The 22,536-nt window shown below is 31.8% G+C and overlaps 1 protein-coding gene across 4 annotated transcripts in view; it reads right to left on the bottom strand.

The window, feature by feature from the left end:
* LOC142321503 (A disintegrin and metalloproteinase with thrombospondin motifs adt-2-like) overlaps positions 1-22,536 on the bottom strand; it is a 181,510-nt gene that overhangs the window by 83,181 nt on the left and 75,793 nt on the right. For all 4 annotated transcript variants that reach the window (XM_075359638.1, XM_075359636.1, XM_075359635.1 and 1 more), the window contains exon 2: positions 13,993-14,071. In XM_075359638.1, coding sequence (XP_075215753.1) covers positions 13,993-14,017 — 25 coding nt within the window. In that variant the 5' untranslated portion in view covers positions 14,018-14,071. The remainder of the gene's footprint in view (positions 1-13,992; positions 14,072-22,536) is intronic.

The following is a 22,536-nucleotide window of genomic DNA, read 5'->3' as shown; positions in this document are numbered from 1 at the left end:
TGACGACGACGAGTCCAGAAGACCTAAATACAAGGCTGGAGATATCTTAAAAGACGAGCAATCTGTATTGGGTGAACAAACAGAGGTGAGACGAAGCAAGTATACAATATTTTATGATTCTAACATGGACGACAAAAATACAGTATATATTATATTAAAAGCTCTGAGGAGAATCTCGAGTAATACTACTAATTTGTCCTATATAGTGCCGAACAATAACATCGGCAATTATATGAAGAAGATCGTATCGTACTTGAATAGGGAAAAAGAGAACACGATAAAAGTTTTGACCCTACATACTGATGGGGCTGCCACGCGGGTTAGGCCTGGACAAATACGTATCAAGAAGGCTACTCCACCTGCGGAGGATAGTAGGACAATAGTAGTTAAGTCTGAGGGCAAAACATATGCAGAGCTCCTGGGAGCAATGAAGACGGCTGTAGCTAGAGACGACGTTAAAGATGTAATCTCACTAAAAAAGGGGAAAAAACGAAGAGGTTCTGGTCAGAATACAGGGCTCAAAACGTGCTGCAGAGTTTTCGAGTATACTGAAAAATAAGGTGGCGGATCTAAAAGTGGATCTGAAGACTAGAGCTGGTCGGCGTACGACTGTTCATATTAGGGATGTCGAAAGCGACACTACTGAGGAGGAGACTTTGGCCACAATTACGGCAAGGATCGGCGATACTGACGAGGTTAAGATCTCTTCTATAAGACCAGGTTTTGCTGAAACCAAAAACGTGACGGTGATTACATCTTACAAGGCAGCCTGTAAAATGGTAGAACAGCGGTTACGAATAGGCTGGGTAAATTGTAGAGTTTTTATACGTGAAGAAGGGCAGAAATTTAGATGCTGGGGCACTGGCCATCGACGTCAGGATTGTAAAGGCCCGGATAAAACTAACCTCTGCTTTAATTGTGGTGGAAAAGGGCACCTGATAGCTAACTACCAGGAACCTAAGAAATATCTTACATGTAATAGTCAAGAACACAGAACAGGGGCTTGGCAGTGTATTAAAAACCAGAATGCTTACAATACTGCAAGCTAACGTCAACAGAGTACGCTGTCTCACAGTCTAGTCTCCAGAATAGTTGCGGAAAAGAACGCTGACTTTCTGGTTATCACCGAGCCGAATGTCTATGAGGCTGCAAGATCCGGATGGCAGACAGATATGGAGGAAGACGTAGCTTTTAAGGATATCAGCCACAGAATTGCATGGAGACTAACTTACAGAGACAAGGGCATAGTGGCGGTAGAGACGTCTATGGCACTAATTGTGGGCGTATATATATATCACCTAATGTTGATTGTAGAGTATTTAACAGTTCACTTAATGTGCTGCAAAATGTAGTTAACAACACAGATAAAAAGATTATTATACTTGGTGATTTCAACAGCAGATTGGTGGCAACCGGCGGTCACGCATGAATAAAAGAGGAGAATTGTTAACCGAACTTATGGAGACCGTTGGTTGCCATTGCATAAATGATGATACACCAAACTTTGAGGCCAGGGGTCACACCTCCATTCTTGACCTCGCAATTTTGGATAACAGATGGAGGAGCCAACAGTGGAACTGGGAGATCCTCCAGCAGGACATAGCAAGCGATCATTATGCCACGATGTTGATTCTAGAGGACATTAGTTTCAAGAGTAATGATCAAACTCCTGTACTTAGATTTTCCGTTGATCAAATAGACGTGATAACCAACAGAGTGGCTGCCAGACTGTCAACGATGGAGAACTTTGCGCCAGAAGCATTGTCTAACATTATCAAGCAAGAAATGGACAGGGAGTCACGTAATGGAGTCAAAAAGCATATGGTTTATTGGTGGACAAGAGAGATAGCGTACCTGAGGCAGACATTACAAGCTAAAAGACGCATCAAACAAAGACTCAGACTAATAGGTGGGCAGAGATATCAGGAAGCATCCATTAAATACATTGATGCTAGAAGAGACCTTAATAGAACAATAAGGAGAGAAAAAAAGAGAGCATTGGGCTAGGTTTTTTTTTTTTTTTGTTTTGGTTATGTGCTGATTTAGATAACGATCCATGGGGGATGGCCTACAAAATTATTACTAAAATGTTTGGAAGATGTCTCCCCGTTCTTTCAAAAGAATGTGCCGAAGCACAAATACCGAGTCTTTTTCCTCGCATGACGGTTGAGGAGAGTATCCCTACTGAGTGTGACAGTAGACGATTTGCCTTAAGTGAGCTGCAATGTGCTGGGAGCATGTTGGCCGTTAAGAAAAGCCCAGGACCGGACAAGATTCCAGCGGCAATCATCAAGAGCCTTATTAAAAAAGCGCTATGGGAAATGCTTGAGGTGGCCAGCCACGGGCTGATTAATAAATCTTTCCCGGAGTGTTGGAAGGAGGCTACGGTTGTCTTCTTGCCCAAGAACACAGGTAATGGGGGACAACAGACCTTCAGACCTTTGAGCCTTCTCAACACGATGGGGAAGGTTGTCGAAAAAATGTTGGCTGGCCGCATTGTGCGCAGGAGGTGGAGGAGGTTGCTGGATTTAGTGCAAATCAATATGGTTTTTGGAGAGGTAGATTTAGAACCCAAAAAACCGGATGGAAATTTTCCGGATCTTAATATTCGTATGTATGTGTATTCGGTGTTGGGCTCTAAATCACCTTATATTTCCAGAATGTCTGGACCGGTTTTGTCCAAACTTGGTAAGATTATTTCTGTATATGAGGCATTGATGCCATTAAATTTTCAACTTAAAAAATCGAGGGGGTGAGGCTGTAGAGCAAGGTCACCCTTAGTATCTCGAGATTTCACCTAATTAAGGTCATACTTTTTTCTTAGGCACATCTGTTAACAATTTAAAAAAAATCACAATATTTGCAAAAAAAAATGTTTTTGCAAAATCGCATCCCCATATCAAAAAATGTTCTAAACTACTGCTATGTTGTGACGTCACAGATGAGCGGTAAAATTAAATAAATAAATAATATTTAAAGTGTAAAAAAGTAACTCGGTCTAGAGTTCCTCCAACTTGATCGCCAGATTGACGTGGTATTTGGTGCGTTAAGCCTCGTGGCTACACCAGCTGGCAACCATACAAGAATATTTGTTCTATGTAGTAATGAAATCACATTAACTTAGTCAGTATCGATCGTCGCCGCTAGTACCGCCACACCCGCGCGAATTAAATAAGGTATGGGTTCGTGCTTTAGTTAGAATCATCGAATTAAATAAACGAAAAGATATTAAATTTAAATAAAATGATAAATATTTTAAATTAAGATATGTGTGTAAGCCGTGCATCAGAAATAACTCACAGTTGTTTCGGAACGCGGCTTTAAACGTGTGAAGGAAAGTCCTACGATCGTGTTGTCAACCTTTTTATTCTAAGTTTTTCGGCTTAAGCTTATATTTTCAATCATTCACTTCATTACTTCTTTATTTTCCACTTTCTCCACCCAATTAATCGTTTCCAAGCACCTCTATATTCGCATTTCAAGTGCTTCCAGTTTTCCCTTTTTCGCAGTGCCTATGTCTCACGTCGGTACAGAAGTATACACGAAATGTAATACTTAAGATGCTTCTTTAATTGTAATCCCATCTTATTACATAATAACGTTTTATTTCTATTAAATGCTTATTTACTCACTGTTATTGTAATCTTTATTCGTTTTCACTTTTGCAATTTTTTTGTTGAGATCATAACTACCTATCTTTGAATTGTTTTATTTTCTCAATTTTTCCTTCTTTTTGTACACAATCATTAGTTTATTTTCTCCTATCCTCATTCCTTTTGTTTTTCTTAAAATTCCTTTTGAATCAATTGTCATAATATTATCTAATTTTGAAACATGTGCTTTATTATCTAAAATCACTATGTCATCTACAAATAATCAACGATTTATTTTATTTATGTTTTTCTCCTCATCTCTTCCTAGAGTATTTTTTATTATATGTTTAGCATACATATTAAACAAGATTGGTGATAAGCAGCACTCTTGCATTACTCCCTAGTTAAATCAATCAGTGTGATTACACATACTACTTTCGCATAACTATTTTCTGATTATTTGAGTATAATTTTTCAGTTAATCTTCTATCTTTCCAAGCTATTCTTTGATTGAACGAATATTTCTTTGATTGAATTTTTCAATTTTGTTCAATTAAACCGATGCATTAATCCTCACGATCATTATCTATGACTGAATTGAACGTCGCTGGTGAACACAACTGATCAATACTATACAATTGATATTAATACTGATATACTATTTCGTTTTTACCGGATTACTTTCTAATTAAAAAACTAATTAAAAACTATTTGTACTTTACATACATATTATACGGTACGGTATATTCATTAAATTATATTAAACAGAATTTTCTTTAAAATAAAAATTATTTTGAATAATAATTTGATTTTTATTATCATATACGTTATTTTTGGGAACGAGATAAACCACAAAATGAGAAATACGGGTATACGTTTCGTTTCGGTGAAAATCTCAGTGGAAGTGCAGAACCATCGACATATACAAATTATACGTCATTCCTGGGAAGTTTAAAAGCGTTAGAAGTCATCTAAGAAGAAAATTTATAACTTATCATACATATTGGTGTTCTAGAAAAACAATATATTAGTAATAACTTAACAAGGATCAGAAATCTATTTTTAATTGACAGAGCTAAGCGTATTTTTAACATAACTCTTTTTAATATGTTTATGTACAAGTCCAAAAAGTTTTATTATTATTTTTTTAATAATGTACTTTATTGTATCTTAAAATGTTTTTTTTTTTTGGGGGGGGGGGCTCAGTTCGGTCTGCCAAAATGAGGCTAAAATCTTTTTATTTAAAAATTCGAGAATCCAATTCGGTTTTTTGATAAAATCGCGTACAGATTGAACCACTCGAAACAGGGCTTAACTCGGCTGCACCGAACTGAAGATGTAGAGGTATAATAAAATATGTTTATAACAGAGAATTAATTTTGTTTCGGAGGTCAGTGTTTCTTTAAGCGGCGTAATTTATGCATTTTTTTCATTCGATATTAAATATTTGAATAACAAATACTTATTAGTTCATATCTCCAGTCCGTGTTTTATACGATATTCTATTTATCACTCAGGAAGTTCTTGGTTGAAATTCCGATCAAACTTTGCATTTATCGTAATAAAATTCATCTCTCATATACTTAACTGTAATTAGGAGGTAGCTGTTTTTTTTTCTAGAGGAAATAAATCAGTACAGTTATAACAATAGTTCAGCAGAATCATATATGTTCCTAGATTCAGTTTTCCCAATTACTCATGGCCAAAAAATACTATGTAAGTAAATATTTTCAGAAATAAATAATTTATTAGTTCGAAATTGCGTTAGAATACATTTTCATGTAACTATTTTCCAATAAAATTTTCTTATTTTTTATGGAAAATTTTCTATTACAATAGTTTACACGAGGATTACGCTGTATTTACGGTAATGTAAAACACAAACTGTCGTTTAAAGCAGAAAATTATACAGCTTTTTACAGGGAGATAAGCAGTTTTATAAGGTAATTTGCAGGGAGAGAGAAGAAGTGATATCAATATTCTATTTACGGGATGTAAAAGATGGTTCTACTTACAATAATAATAGTATAATAAATATAAGAATATAATAATGACATCGAAGTTATGGACAAAGTTCGTTTAGTTGAAAGCGACAGCAAAGCTTGCGATGAATTTTCGTTTGTTTGAATTTTTTTTTGAAAGGCAGTTTTTCTTTTTGAGGCCGAGCGTCCTGAAGGGCAGCCATAGCAGAAGCGGATGAAGAGCTTCTACACAACCTCTCCTTTTTAAAACTTACAAGTAGAGTAAAATAAACTAGCAATTGCGACTCCTCCGGAGTAGGGGTCGCATTGCTCCCTCCTTATAGTTAGTGCCCCGTTGTGGCGTATTCCTGCTAGCTTATGAAGCGTTAGCACCGAAAGGACTTCAGTAGACGGTCTGAAGGGGAATCACGTCGGGAGGACAGGCTTCATAAGCCTAGCCTTCCGCGGTCGGCCCATGAAATGGGTTCGATAACGCTTGTTCAACAACGGATTGGAATGCAACTAAATCCGTCTTAAATACGCTAAATAATAAACAACACTTAAAAAATTAGACTCGCCATTTAAAATAACCCTTTAAAAAAACAAGCCCGATTAGAATCATCCAGCAGCAAGGGACTCTGTCCAGGTTCTGCGATAAGTAGGGAGAAATAGACTCCCGCTTTGCATTCCATTCCATTTGAGGCCGTATTGACATTTTTATTCATAGCTCAAAAAACCTTTTTTAGGGCTTTTTTTTCAATGGAAAAAAGAAAAAAATTATTATTATTTTTTGAAATGATAGATTTTTGAAATATTAAATTCTTAAATAAATAAAAAATTACAAAATGTTTAAATTTAATTTTATTGTTTAGTTTGTTATAAATCAGCAAATAATTATTTTTCTTTATTTTAAATTATTTACTAGTAATATTAAGTGAATAATCTTCGAATTTTGGAAATTTTAAGAAATATTCGCGCGAATTATCACGAATTGACTAAATGTTATTATTATTATGATTGTATTTTTAATTCTGCCAATGACTTATCCTAAGTAATTTATTAATTAGACTTTATTATAGGTAAGTATATAAATGAAACTGATTTAAATTATAGCTACATTTATGAAAGCGCGGTTTATGACATCTGAATTAGGTCTTGGAACGTATCACTCGTGGATATAATAGATTACTTTACAATAATTATCATAATTACTTAGCGCGACATCTAACTTCCAGTCATACGAAAAAAATATATTTTGCTTTAAATACAATTTGAAGTAATCCAAATATAAAAGTTGCAAGTGATCACTCCCATTTTCTCTAGAATTTCCTATTATTATGCGGAAAATATATCATTATGCAATGCAATACAGAAATAGGCATGCAATTGTACAACTTGAATCATACAGTAGCATAACAACTTTTACTGAAAATCAACTAAACTTAGAAGTTATTCGTTTTAGTCTCAAAAACATGTATTATTAATTTCCATTCTTAAAGTTCCAACACGATTGGAAAACAGTTGAACTGATAAGTTATTACCTTCCGTTTTGAAAAATCGGAACAGAAAATTTTTCAAAACTTACGGTTGTAACGGTAAATTAAATAGTTGCAGAACTGTTTTTCAGATCGGTGTGTTTTCGATTACAGAATTTTATCTGACAAATATAATAAATTATTAGCAAAGAAATATTAAGGATAATACAGTTAAATTAGTGAACTAATCTTTAGTTTATATGCAGGTATTTTTACATATACCACCGGTTTACTCGTAACCATGACGACGAATTGATAGATAGCATTTTGTATTCAAAATAACACAATTTTTTATTTATTTCTAGCCGGCTCGTCTAGCCAGAACCTGGAACCTCGAGGCTCAGGTCAGCCCAGGCGAATCCCTGAACTAACTCAGGGGCTCCTCGAGGCTAAGGGGTTTAGCTCATGGCCGCAGAGTAAGCTTCGCTCGCCATTTACAATATGCCAGGGTGACCGGCGCCCTGAACAACCGCAGAATTTGCTTCGGGGACATTCCCATCTAACCAGAGGGCTTCATCATCTCCTGACCACTGTACTGTACATTACCCTCATGGTTGTGAGAATAATAATGATAAATAATAATTAAGTATACAGGCTTTATAGAAACCTAAAAAAAAAGTTTGTTACCAATTGATTGTGATGATTGGTTTAGCCTCGAACGAGGTGCTCGCATATCTCACCACTCTAGCCTCACACGCAGTCCCCACGGGAAGCCCATTATTATTAAACAGAAATTCTTTTAATTTATTTAATATTTTATTTAACGTAAATTTAATTCTATTATTTTTGTAATATTCATTCGATTAATTCATATCATTAAGTTCAAATCCATCTCACATAGTGATAAAGACAAACAGTTCACAGTTCATTAATTCAATTCATTAAACTTTGTGCTTCAGCCGGAAAATCTCCACTGCCACATATATATATATTTTTTTTCGAGATGAAATATATCTAAAAACCTTCTCAGTTATCTCAAAAAACATGGGTAAAAATTTGGTTACGATTGATGGAATAGTTTTTTTGTTTATCCCCAACAAACAAAAACTCTCTTCCTCTTTATATAATAGTATAGATACTTTAGATTAAATTATTAATACCTTTTTTGTTGTTATTATTAATACTTTACTATTTACTATATTTATTTTGAATTCATTATATTTTAGTTCGAATTTTTTAACATAAAGTGCGGGACTAATCAATTTCGAATTTCAAATACCTTAAAAAAGGGACATAACCAAAGACTTAAAATAAAGACAAAGAAAAAAATTAATAAGTCAACGAAAAGTGAAACTGTTCTCTCTTTTTGGCAAAATTCAATGTTTCTTTCCATCGGGAAATTTAGGCTTTAATTATAAAAAAATATTAACAAAAAAAATGAGTTCCGCTTACGCACAGAGGGAGTAATCACTTTAAAAATAACATTTGTTATGTTAACAGCTTTAGTAGTGTTAATATAATGGTTGAAATACAAACAACAACGTTAATTAACTTAGTTTGGTAATAAAATAAATGGATCGATCGTTCAATCGTATAAACGATCTTTCAGTTATATGCTGCTGGAATTATGTTGCAAACGTCAGGAAAGACGAAATTTTGTCAAATTTCTCCTACCTAAGCGCCCCTAAAAATAAAAATAAAAAATAGAATAAATTTGTGTAAGATTTATATATATATATTTTTTTTCTAAACAGACTTTCTGTTTGGAATGATTTTATCGTATTTTATTCATTTTTTAGAAAGTTTGTTTTTTACTTGTTTAATTAAACTGAACACCTATATACATTCAATTATCAATAAATTTAATCTGCAAGAGCACTCTATTCTGATGGAACAACCATAGTTAATTTGTATCATCTACCTTTGAAGATGTCAGAAAATGACACGCGCTTAATAAGGATAAAATAAATTATAGAATACAAACGGTAATAGTAAAAACTTTCGTAACATGAAAATTAACTTATGATATAATATCTTTATACGTTAGGTCTACCTATTGTAACGTAGGTAAACTCTACAATACGTATCTATGTGTGTATAAGTGAACGTTTCATGAATATTTGCATACCAGATAAGAAACATTATTAAATAATAACATACCAATTTATATATAAAAATAATAATAGTGTAACAAAATCTGTTGTATAGCACGTAAACAATATTGTCGCATTATTTAACCGCAAAACTGAGACATAAATATAAAAAAACTTAAGTGAAAGTAAAGAGAAAGCAATACAACGAATGACTTAACTTTATTATTTTATTTTTCAGAAAATAAAAAAAAACCTATGAAAATTCATATGGGTACGAACATGTCTTTAAAGCAGCTTACGTAAGTTATCATCCGATATATGTTTAATATTGTTAAAATGATGTTTAATATTTAAAATTAACCGATTGATGTTTAATATTTAAAAGACTTTGTGACTTCTTTAAGATAAATAAAATTAACTAAACCGATACATATTTAACTCTACAAAATTAACTGTAAATTCATTAAAATTAACAGATAATCTATAACGCAGTCTTACATCATAATCGTTTTATTAATTTATTAGTTGCAAGTCAATTTTCTCATTGTATTAAAAAAATAAATATTAATTTATTTTTTCATCAATAGATTCTCCTAGATAAAAATTGTTATATTAAATCATCAAAGTGTGTATCAAATTGCTACTTCACGTTCTAAGCGATAAATTATTTCTGGAAAATATATTTATATATATATATATATATATATATATATATATAGTAATATTATATTAAATAAAAAGGTTGTACCTAATAAATTCTGTGATACTGAATATACAAAATACAAGTATATTATTTTGTATATATATATATATATATATAAACAAAACTTTTGTGTAAAATTGTCAAAATGACTTTCATTTAATGTTTTTCATAGCTAGTTTCAAAATTAGATTATTGCAGCACCTCTTAAATATCTCCTCAATAGAGAAACACTTTAAAACAGAATTTTGGCCAATGATCACCTCAAAAAGATTTATTTTTCGAATGAAACTATTACTACTTGAAAACCGCATTTGGCATTTGGACTTGATTACTATTGTAAGTAGTAAAAATATTAAATAGGCGCCATCTTAGTAAGTGGTAAGCAATTTTGAATTTATTTCCCAAGTGTTCGGGAGAGATGATATCATACGAAAAACTCGGGTGGGGCTGTGTAGGGGCACACGACCGTTCGTTTAACGTGAAACAGTACAGACCTTGGACGACGTTCCTCCGAGCTACAGACCGACCATCTTATCTGTAGAGTTAGATGGGAGAGCCACCGTGGTATTTTTTTTTTTTTAAAAAGTTGAAAGTCTCCAATGGAACATTTTAGTTCCTTCATTTGGCCAACTCTACAGATAAATTGGTCGGTCTGTATGTCAGGGAGTCACTTTTAGTGTATCGGATTGAAATAAAAACGAGACATTGACTACGTACTAAATTTAATTTTAACATAAAACAGACACTAAATGGTACATGATATTTATTTCGACTAATATTTGACGACAATTTTGTTCAACATTGGTCTGTGATATGAGAAGTAAAAGACATAAGGCATAATAAGAAGCGGAAGAGGTGCTCGCGCCGTCTTTGTACTTCAGTGAGTGCACCATGCCAACTCTGCGACGCTCCCGAAACAGTCTCGCTCGATCGGCACCGGACATTGGGGTACCTTGTGCGTGGCCCATAACCTCCCCTTTCCAACGATATGCATAATTGATTTTTCTGGCTGGTTTTTGCGCGGGCTGAGGCTGACATATCGAATTTTTTTACTTTTTTACATGTTTACTTTAATTTTTTACACATAAATATTGTCAAAAATACACTTATTATTTAAACCGATCTATCTCGACAAACTCTAAACACAAACACACGAATCACCACTCTATCACGTCTAAGTTGTGAGCTACACTGAATGGAAATGGGCGAGAGCGCCAGTTTTGGCCGATCTGCGCTTTCCCCTCCCCACCAACCAGCTCACCAGTGACGCAAACTCAAAGTTCTGTCGGCTAACTGATGATATAAGTTATAAAATTATATCGCATTTACGTCTCTGGAGACTAATAGTAAGGGAGTTATTTAGGCAGGATGATATAACCTTTTCATTACGCTAAAAATTTCTGTTCTGGTACCAGCTATGTTTCGGTGTGAATTTAAAGACATTTCACATCAAAACAGATCATTTTGAGATAGGAAAATTTGCTAAATTTCATTTCCCTTTGTTTAACTTGGAAAATTATTTAAGGATTACCATAATTTGTTTATTGTATCTGTTTATTGTATTTACAGATGATTTCAAATTGCACGGAAATCTCTGGGGAAATGGTTCTACTGACAAAAATAAGAAAAAAAATTCATATAAACGTAGGTTGTAGCGAATTTAGGCTCGCGAAACATTTAGCCCTGCTTTTTGCTCCTTCTGTGAAATTAAACCGTACTAAAGCTCTTGGGGTTCAAATTGAGGGACAAATTTGGCGTTTCCTGTGGTTTATGATCTAAGAAATTGAATAAAAGTGCTTCCAGTTCTTTAGTTCATTTAGGTTTTTAGAAAAACGGGGTAAAATATAAAAAGCTTTGTCGAAAATACACTTTTTTTCTGTAGTAAAAGAAGTTTGTTAATTTACCAATAAACAAACAATCATTGCTATTTAACTTTGTAGAAAATTTAATTTTGAGAAAACTGATGTAAAATTAAACAAAAATGTTTAATTTTACAGATGAGAAGTTCAACTTTAATTAGAAATAAAACTCACGAAATTGTTCGGAAAAGTAATGATTTAATAGAAAAATTTTCCTTAATTTTTGAACATAATGTAAATGAAAACAGATAGAAAAACTAATCAAACAAAAAAAAATATGTATAAAAGATAGATTTTAGAAAATAAAAATCACATTCTTTTTTAAAAAATTGTTAAATATCCAATTGGTTATTTGATAAAGCCTGAAACATTTCTTCAAAGCAGTTGCTCAATGTCGCCGCCATTCTATTCAATGCGTAGTTCAGCTCGGCGAAACTATGCTAGCCGGGCACATCTAATAGCATCATAATTATTTATAACAGTGGTTCTAGCTTCTATTATACGATGTCTCAATTCTTCTTTTGTGCCAATACAAGCGGAACAGACTAACGACTTTATTCAACCCCAAAGGAAAACGTCTGCAGGTGTAAGATCAGGAGATACAGATGGGCATTTTACTGGTCCGTTTCGACCAATCTATTGCTTACTAAATGTATTATTTAAACGATTCACCACATCACGACAGTAGTGGGCAAGTGCGTCATCATTGTAAAACCACATCTGCACTCTATCTAAAAGTGAATTATCTTCTAAGAGTTCCATAAGATTTGTTTGCCAAAAATGCAATTACCGTTCTCCATTAAACCTTGGCGATAAGAAATAAGGGTTATGAGATTATCACCAAGAAGACCACATCACACACTAAACGAAAAGGTACTCTCATTTTTTTTATAAAAGGGGATGGTAATTATTAATGATTAATTTGATGAAAATTTATTTAAAACGACTTTGCGACGGATTCATATTACCTTTAATATCAGATTAAATTAAGATAATTAAACAAATAATAATGTACTTTTAAGCGATTTAATTAAATGGTTTAATTAATATTATTATATTGGTTTCAAAACAAATAAAAAGTACTACGTAAACCAAACAATTGATTATCACGTTTACTTTTATTTATACCTTAGTACCCAACTTCCTGGTGAGAAGCACAAACGATTGCACACCTCTTCTTCAGCTCAGAAAAACTTTTAAGAAAAAAAAAATAAATCGGTTATATTTAAAAATGTTTTAAATTTAGACTGCTGAATTTCCCACTTCTGAACAGAAGCAGTGTGCTTACGCTTTATGTAACAAAAAAAGATACATTAATTAGATACTTTATACATTTGTCTAAAACATTGTTTTTCAAACTTTTTCGCCAAAGTGGCCACAATGTGAATCAAACTTTTTCTAGCATCCCCAAATTCTTTAAACTTACTATCTGTTAAAAATAATAATTGCAATTGCTGTTTTGAAAATGCACTCATAAAAACAGCAACTACAATTATTGTTTTTAAACGTCTTATTTCTTTTATTTGTTTATTATCTTATTTCTGAGTTGAAACTTACATTTTAAATGAGAACAATTAAAACTAATATTTAATCATATTTGGAACTATTTTTATTAAAATTACTTTAAAACAAAAAATTACAATTGTATCTATAGTTATATAACAACAATAGTGATAGCATATTCAATAAAACAATACAATAATTAAAACAAAGGTTTCAATTGAAAAATTACACTTACATTAATATGAAGGATGAATCTGATGTTCTTTAACAAGTTTGTTAATATCAGTCTCAAATTTACTTAAAATCAGCCTAAGTCGCCGCGTTCGGTAACATGCAATCGATTTCTCTTTTTGGTTAGCAACGTTGCTACAGCACTAAATCCATGTACAGACAAATACGACGATGGGAATACCATCAGAAATAATAATACCATCAGTTGAACAATAGACCATAATTCAAAGAACAGTTAGGATGGCTGTATTATTTTTAGGAGTAACTTGTGATTTTTATCATATAATCAGTGTACAAAAATTATGAAAATAACTCTTAATGTACACATACATTGGTAAATTACATCAAAAAGTCACTACAGGATAAATTTATTCCATCTACTTTTTTCAATCTTTTTATTAAACGCAAAGAATAGTGATGTAAGAGTATGAACAATGTTCAGAAAAAAAGTTAATATAAAAGTAATTTATTGAGTAGTTTATACAACTGATTTTTTTTCGAAGGGTAAATTTATATAAGCTATAATAATTTCTTTCTTTTTTTACAGTAAACATTTTGGTAAGAAATATTTTACCTGTTTCTTCAGAGCCGACTAACATTTTCCATTCCGCCGGGGTCAGGAGGTTCTTCACAGTCTCTTGCCGTACTTCCTCCTGCAAAAAAGAAAGTGAAAAGTAATGCGCTGAAATTATAAATTATCCTATAAAACCTGGTAGAGCTTTAAAAAATAAGGTAGACTGATGAACGACCAAATACGGACAAGTATTGTTGTGGAAAGATTACATTTTGAATTATTTTCTTATTGTTCATACAATAAGAATAACCCTATTTCAGAATACAATCAGAATATCGGGCCGGTGAAAGCACGAGCCGACTGGTCCACACGGGACCTAATTCAGACTGAAAGCCATCTGTTCTATGATAGAAATTGTAGATCTAGTCCAAAGCAAGATCGAGACGTCTCATACAACAATTTAGAATGACACAAGCCGAGAATTCTGGCCAGAGAAATAGCCTTCCTGGGCCCGAAATGACATCCGTTCTGGCAATGAACCGATTTGCACTTATCATTGCCCCTAGGCGTGCAAATTTTAATCGGATAATACAATAAACATTTATTTTAATTCTGTTGGGTGTGGAGAGGGGCTAAGAGCCAATCATAAAACTGGAAACCTAAGGAAGATTTCAGTCACAGTTCAACAACTGTAACTGCTTCTTGAATTTAGGCTCTTATACAGAATGAACTTTGAGCAGACTCAAACAAGGTAGCATTATATCATTTTAGTTATCAGGAAAATTTAGTGAAATTTAGTTAGACCATTCATTGGAATAATAAAATAATTATAAAGTTTAAAAGAACTATTTTAAGATGAAATAAATTAGGCAAGGACAGAAAATAAATGAATTAAGATTTGTTGATTATGATAGTGTTTCAGTTAATTTTACAGTTGTAAATTTAATTATACATATAGATTACAGATACTGCTCACCACAAAAAACTACATCTTTCGTATACCTACAAAATTGATATCACGTTTAAAAAAATTAAATAATTGATAACTAGTTTCGATATATGAGATACGTAAATAAAATCCAATCTTTTTTTTAAATAAATTTCATTTGTGGAAAGATTACACAGAATAAAATTCAATCGGATATACAAGTTATTACTACTCAAAAACATAAATTTGTAAAATACGACGCACGCTATCCGTTTAAGCTACACTAAATTGTTTTACTTCTGTAGTATAAAAACCATTCTCACATTTTAATAGAGATATTGATATAAGAATCATTCAAATCGATTCAGCGGTTATTAAATTTTAAATCGATACAAATAAAACAGAATGATTCGCGAATGTCTGGCATATTTTGATATTTTTACTTCCTTGTACGAAGTAAAGGAAGTATTGCGATCGCGAAAAAATTCGGTTTCCAGATTTCAACGGAAATATCCATTTTGACCTTCCCTGAATCCATTTTGACTAGTCTCGGCGTGACGTCTGTACGTACGTGTGTATCTCGCATAACTCAAAAACGATTAGCAGTAGGATGTTGAAATTTTGGATTTAGGACTCTTATAACATATAGTTGTGCACCTCCCCTTTCGACTGCAATCGAATGAACTAAAAGTGTCCAAAAAAAGCCCAACATCCAAAACAATTTGGATTTTAGACATTTTATTAATTTTAGTAATAAGCCCTCATTTAGAGCTTTTCAACGATATATCATAAGTGGTACTTATTTTCATTGGTTCCAGAGTTATAGCCAAATGAAATTTTAATTAATGAAATATTTGGATCTTAGGGGAAGGCACATCGGTTCGAATCAGACTTTACCTCCTTTTTTTTTAACTTTTTTTTTTTTTAATTTAGATATATTGATTTATTAAACAATTATCCCCTAATTGTAAAAAAAAGTTTTACGATAAATAATAATTTAATAAAAAAAAAGAAATAATATTATACATTTTTAATGAAATAAAATTTTATATACTTTTCATTAAAAAAAAAAAATGTATAAATGTAATTTAATAGGCGTACAAGGAAGTCATGTGGTGTCCACATCAGATTTTTTTTGTAATAAACTTCGAAACTCTTACATTTGTATTTAGTTTCTATGAACTTTATTCATATCATTTTACTTAGAATTACATTCTCTACAAGCTTTGTTTAAAACGTTTATATGAATATTGCTAATTTAACAAACTTATTTTACTCTAAACATAAAATAATGTGTAAACAATTAAAAATACAATTTCGGACCAATTTTTTCCCCCAAATTTCAGGAAAGATTTCGTACTAAACCACTAAAATTTACCCTTTAATTTGGGTCACATGAATTAGTCTGGCTTAATTTTATCAAAGACGCAGAAATCAGGGCCAAATCTTTCGCAGCCGACACTCGATAACGATGTTACCGAATCTACATTTACTTGTATATGAACTTTCTTATCTATTTTCACCGGTTCTGAAAATCTGTTAAATTCTTCTTGAATCACTCTGTGTATATCTATATACATATAAAAGTAAACTCGGATATTCTGATTATTACATTAAAGATATTATATCTGAATAAAGTGTACAAAATACGGTACTTACGTATTAATGCCACCGCAGCTACAGCTTTATTTAAAAACAAAGTAGTCAATCGGATTTCGGTGGAAAATGGGCCGAAACACATTAAAAACACAATATAAATGGTTATTTATATTAATTTATTTTATAAATATAATTTAACCAAACTTAACCTACGCTCGCTTCGCTCGCTAACCTTGACTAATTAACACCGTAATTTTTTAAGTATTTATTTAATAAATTCAGTAATTATTGCAATTTGATTATTTAAATAATAAATAATTGTAATTTTTGTGTTTATTAAATAAATATTAAAACATTACGGTGTTAATTAGTCAAGGTTAGCGAGCGAAGCGAGCGTAGGTTAAGTTTGGTTAAATTATATTTATAAAATAAATATTTATTTATTTATGTTAAACTCTATATCGGCCCATTTTCCACCGAAATCCGATTGACTACTTTGTTTTTAAATAAAGCTGTAGCTGCGGTGGCGTTAATACGTAAGTACCCAAAATACATACATTCACGCAAATACAAATTGTAAGAAATATTTTTAATTATTCTCATAACTACTAGCTCATACTTGTAAGATTAACTCCACCACCTGGATTTAAATTACCGTTATTAATAGTCTAATTTCTCTCTGAAAAGTAAAAAAACCAGACAATGTATGAAAGCATAATATAATTATAACAATAATAAGAAAAATAATACTGATTTACTTTCCTTTAGAACAATCAAGCTTAAAACAACAAGTGAATGTGACCTATATAATCTAATATAGAAGACATAAATAATATATAAAGGAACAAAATGATACACTGAACGTAGAATGAGAATTTTTTTTTATAATAGAAAGTTTTTAAATAATAAATGAACAAATGAAAAGAACATGATACAAAAAATTTGGTTGATAATGTAAACTGATATGATTCGATTACGAATGTCAGCTTAATAAAAAAAAAAAAATAATTTAATAAAATTCTGAAAGAAATGTTAGAATAAAGGGAAATAATGAATAAAGGGATTGATTAGTTTCTTTATAATGTAATGACCAAAGTAATAATGTTTGCACCCAAGGTAGATCTGGTCCACCTTACCTTTGAAAAACGAGCTTACGTTTATAACAAAGGAAAATAATCAATTTTTATATAATAATCTTAAAATAAAGATGGCAATTATACCAAATAATTTTTTCATATTTCAAACTCGCTTTCCTGTAATCGCATAATAAAAATGTACCGATTTACAAAAATAAACACAAAAAAATAATCAATTTTACAGCAATTACATTGGATAGATTTTTTTAATGTTTATAAAAGCTGTATAGCTGTATGGTTGAGAGTAGGTTTTATTTGTCTTTGTGGAAAATAATTAATCGAATAAATAATTTAGGCATAAATCTTGTTTAAAATTTTAACTTCAAAAAGTAAAAATACGTTATATATATACATATAACAGAGGAAAGTATATAACAATAATACAATAAATGAAAGATTAGATTTTTGTGAAATATACATTTTTTTACGTTAACTTTTATAAGTATTAAGTCCAGCTATCGTATATGTTAACAGCAACAACTAAGAAAATGTTTTAATATTTTTGAAATTATTTTAATCGTTAGAGGAATTAAGGAGAGAGATAATCTTAAAAAAGACTTATATAAATTATCTCTGTAAGGATCAAAGTAAGCTCTAGTGACTTTAATTTAAATTTAATAATAATGACTCAATATCATGAAAAAAGGAGCAGAAATGTTAACTACTTTAGTCTAATACAGCATAGTAATTTTTTACATTCGCGTTAGATTCACTAGTAAATAATAATTAAAATTAGTAAAATAATAATGAACCAAACAAAACAAATCCTGAAAAAACCGTTTTTCTTTTCTTTGACCTCCTCCAAACCCATTTATATTTACTATCAATCAAAATTTCTCCATTTGTTTTCCCCAACTAATTTGTTCATCTTCTTTCTTCATAAACTTAAAATTCTTCATAAGCTCTTATTCATAGAAAACTTTCTATGATCTACATTTAAGCAGCGTTTCAAACCACTACTTTTTATCTTTTAAAAAATAAATTATTTTCATATCATACAGTCAAGTCCAGAATTATACCTCACCCGATTATTTATTAGCTTCACTTTCATCATGAATTATGATTTTATTTTTAGTTATTTTTGTTTCCTTTTTCATTTTTACTTCCTTGTACGAAGCGAAAGAAGTATTGTGATAGCGAAAAATGTCGGTTTTCAGATTTCAACTGAAATATCCATTTTGACCATCCATGAATCCATTTTGACTAGTTAAAATGACGTCTTTACGTACGTACGTACGTATGTATCTCGCATAACTCAAAAACGATTAGCCATAGGATGTTAAAATTTTGTATTCAGAACTGTTGTAACATCTAGTTGTGCACCTCCCCGTTTGATTGCAATCGACTGGACCAAAAATGTCCAAAAAAAGCCCAAAATCCAAATTTTTTTGGATTTTGGGCTTTTTCTTAATTGCAGTAATAAGCCCTAATTGAGAATTTTTCAACCATATATATCATAAGTGGTACTTAATTCATTGGTTCCAGTTATAAGCAAATAAAACTTTAATTAATGAAATATTTAGATCTTACAAGGGGAAGGCACATCGGTTCAAATCCGGCTTCATCTCCATTTTTTAACGTTTGTTTAAAATTTAAATATGTTGATACATTAACCTCTGATTGCAAAAATGTTTTTACAATAAATAATAATTCAACAAAAATAAAAAAAAAATAAAAAAATGAAAATATCAGAAGTTATTGATGAAATAAAATTCTATGTACCTTTCATTTAAAAAAATGTGAATATGTAATTTAATAGGCGTACAAGGAAGTCATGTGGTGTCCAAATCAGCTTTTTTTCTTTCTAATAATTCTTTTATAAATAGCCGTGTTTTTGATCCGTATCTCACGGATGGTATGACACATTGATTAAACAGTTTTGCTTTATTTCTTTGGAAATTCCTAATTGTATGCATGTTCTTCATAATTTTTTTATATAATCTATTTTTTTTTAAATTTAATGCTCTTTTATTCTCTTTTTAATCTTATCTTTGTTTATTATATTTATCAATATTCGATCATTCCTTTTAATGATCATTCCTTATATAAATCTGTAAGAGACTTAATAATTATTACAATGTTTTTATTTTCGCTAAAAATAAAATTATAAAAGCTAGTCATTCCATTATTTAATAATAACAATAATTAATAGGAAATGAAGTAACGAGTAACCATTATTATAATAAAACAGTGCAACTGTCTTTTTAATAGAGAACAGAGTGAAAGTGAACTAAGTTATATTTAGTAGAAAATACAAAAGAAAATTTTCTGTCATAATTAGCTAACCGGTAAAATACTAAAATGGGAAAAAATTTCTAAAAATAAAAAAATATAATTTTAAATAATAAAAAATTCTAGTTTTTTTTTTTTTTAACTTTACTGTTGCAATCAGTTTTCTTATCGTTAAGAACACTTACATTTTCATTACGAGCATAATAATTTAATAACACCGTTTTTACCGAACTTTCAAAGAAAAGTACGGTATTACTTTCGGTCGCATGGTGGAAGAGAGGGGTGAAAATGGATTTTCTTTACATTTTGAGGTATTGAGGATAGAATACGAAAATACCATTCACTTAAATTGGGATTTCCTTAATACAGGGTGATTCAAAGAAACGAGAAATTTTAAAAATTGAATAACGTTAATGAAAAATTTTTTTAGAAAATGAATTTTATTTCATGTAATTGTTCAAATGTAGCCATTTTAGGATACATACATTTTATTTTATTTTTTAAAGATGACATCTTGCAGGTGACCTCCTGTTCTACGTAAACACTCACGAAGTCTCTTCGTTAAATTGTTCATGGTTTGACGTAACATCTCAACTGGAATTTCCGCAATTGCTTCTCGGATCTTTGCCTTCAGTTCTTCCGTTGTAGCAGGTCTACTGTGGAACACTTTGCTTTTAAGGTGACCCCACAAAAAGTAATCGCAAGCTGAGAGATCAGGCGATCTGGGAGGCCATCTAATGTCACCATTTCGTGAAATAACACGTTGTCCAAACAATCGCCGTACAGCTGCCATCGATATTCGTGCAGTATGTGATGTTGCTCCGACTTGTTGAAACCAAGCTGTGTTAAGAATTGGTGGAAATCTCTTTTGTTGTTCCACAACAAAGGTTTCAAGTACGGCTACGTAACGAGCCGACGTCACTGTAATCGCAAGACCGTTGTCATCCTCAAAAAAATAAGGGCCTATAACACCGTAAGATGACATAGCACACCACACGGTCACTTTCTGGCTGTGCAACGGAAGCTGGTGTAGCTGCGTAGGATTTTCTTGTGCCCAGTATCTGAAATTTTGCTTGTTAATAAATCCGCTGAGGTGGAAATGCGCTTCGTCTGACATCCACAGTTCGTGAACAAACTCTTCATTATCATTTATCTTCTGAAGCATTACATTACAGAATTGTGCTCGCACAACTGCATCGTTCGGTTTCAGTTCCTGGACGATCTGCAACTTGTATGGATGGTATTGCAAGTCCTTCACTAACATTCTTCGAACACTTGAACTATGCAATTGTAAAGATGCTGAGAGACGACGGATTGACCGATGTGGACTTCGTGTGACAGCATCTTTGTAAAGCTTGAACATTCTGTGGTGTACGGACGGTTCGCTCACGGCCTGGATGTTTCTTTTTCATTGCCGAACCGGTTTCCTCAAAATTAGATATCCATGTTTTAATTGCATGTGCTGATGGAACACGGTCGTGCCGTCCCAGATTAAAATGACGGCGAAATTCTCTACGCGCTCCCTCCACACTGTCATTGTTTTTGTAAAACGCTATGATAGCAAATGCACGTTGCGCACCACTCTAAGGATCCATGACAACTAAATGGCAGGTTAGGTTAGAGAAGCTGGCGCCACTTATCAAGTAGTACCAATCACCCACGGCTACCAACACAACTTTCAAAATTTCCCGTTTCTTTGAATCACCTGTATATATATATACACACACATACAAGCCTATATATATAATTTAGTGGTTCAAAGATCTCCAAAACTACTAAATAAATTTCAATGAAATTTAGGTATGCTAAAGTAGTATATCTCACGTAGTGCATGTGCAAATTTTATGAAGTTGGTTGAGTTACGCACAATTTAAAATCGAAACAAAATTGAGGTTATGTTGAATGTGTAGTGGTGTATTTTTCATACGCGTTTATGCATTAAGTCACAGTGGTGAGCGAGTTGAAACTTAATGATTGTGGGTAAGGGCTACTAGTTAATTGAACGTATACAGTGCGTTGTACTCTGGAAATCAGTGCGTTTCTGACAGCAAAATAGTGAAGAATTGCAAACGAAAAGTCGATCTTCTTGCGCAGAGCCTCTCAAGAGTATAACACTGCAGCAGTAGTTACTGTTACTGCATTAGCAGTAGTGAATTACACTACTGTTGTAATGTAATATTTATTGTTTAATGAAAAATTACCACTGTAATAACGGAATAATCATTTTAAATCATTAATTTAATTATCAATGAAATTGTTATTTTATTAAAAAATTAAAAATAGATTTTTTTACTACCATCACATTTTTTCATTACTATTGTTTTATATGATTATTATATTTCTAAATTAAGATGGATTTAAATTTTTTTTTGCTCCGATGATTTTTTAAAATTCTTTCAAATAAATGCAGGTAAAGTTCCTTTTTTATCTGTGTAGTAGCCACCTATCCATTCTTGACGTAATTTGTTGAGGTATACTCAATAATTCTTCTTCTTAATAATCGTTCAATTGCAGTACAGTTCTCAGTCACTTGATAGTTTATGATCCTCCACTTCCACCGATTTCTTAGCTTGTCACACTCCTGCTGGTTGTTTCTTTAATGATATCCAGCCAACCGGGTTGCTGGTCGGCCTTGATTTTATTTAAAATTCCTTTGTAGGTTATTTTGGTCTTTCACGGGATTCTTAGCATTCGACGCCAACATCCGAG

Source organism: Lycorma delicatula, chromosome 3, assembly GCF_047948215.1.
Source record: "Lycorma delicatula isolate Av1 chromosome 3, ASM4794821v1, whole genome shotgun sequence".
Lineage (NCBI taxonomy): Eukaryota > Metazoa > Arthropoda > Insecta > Hemiptera > Fulgoridae > Lycorma > Lycorma delicatula.
This window is presented reverse-complemented; position numbering and strand designations above follow the sequence as displayed.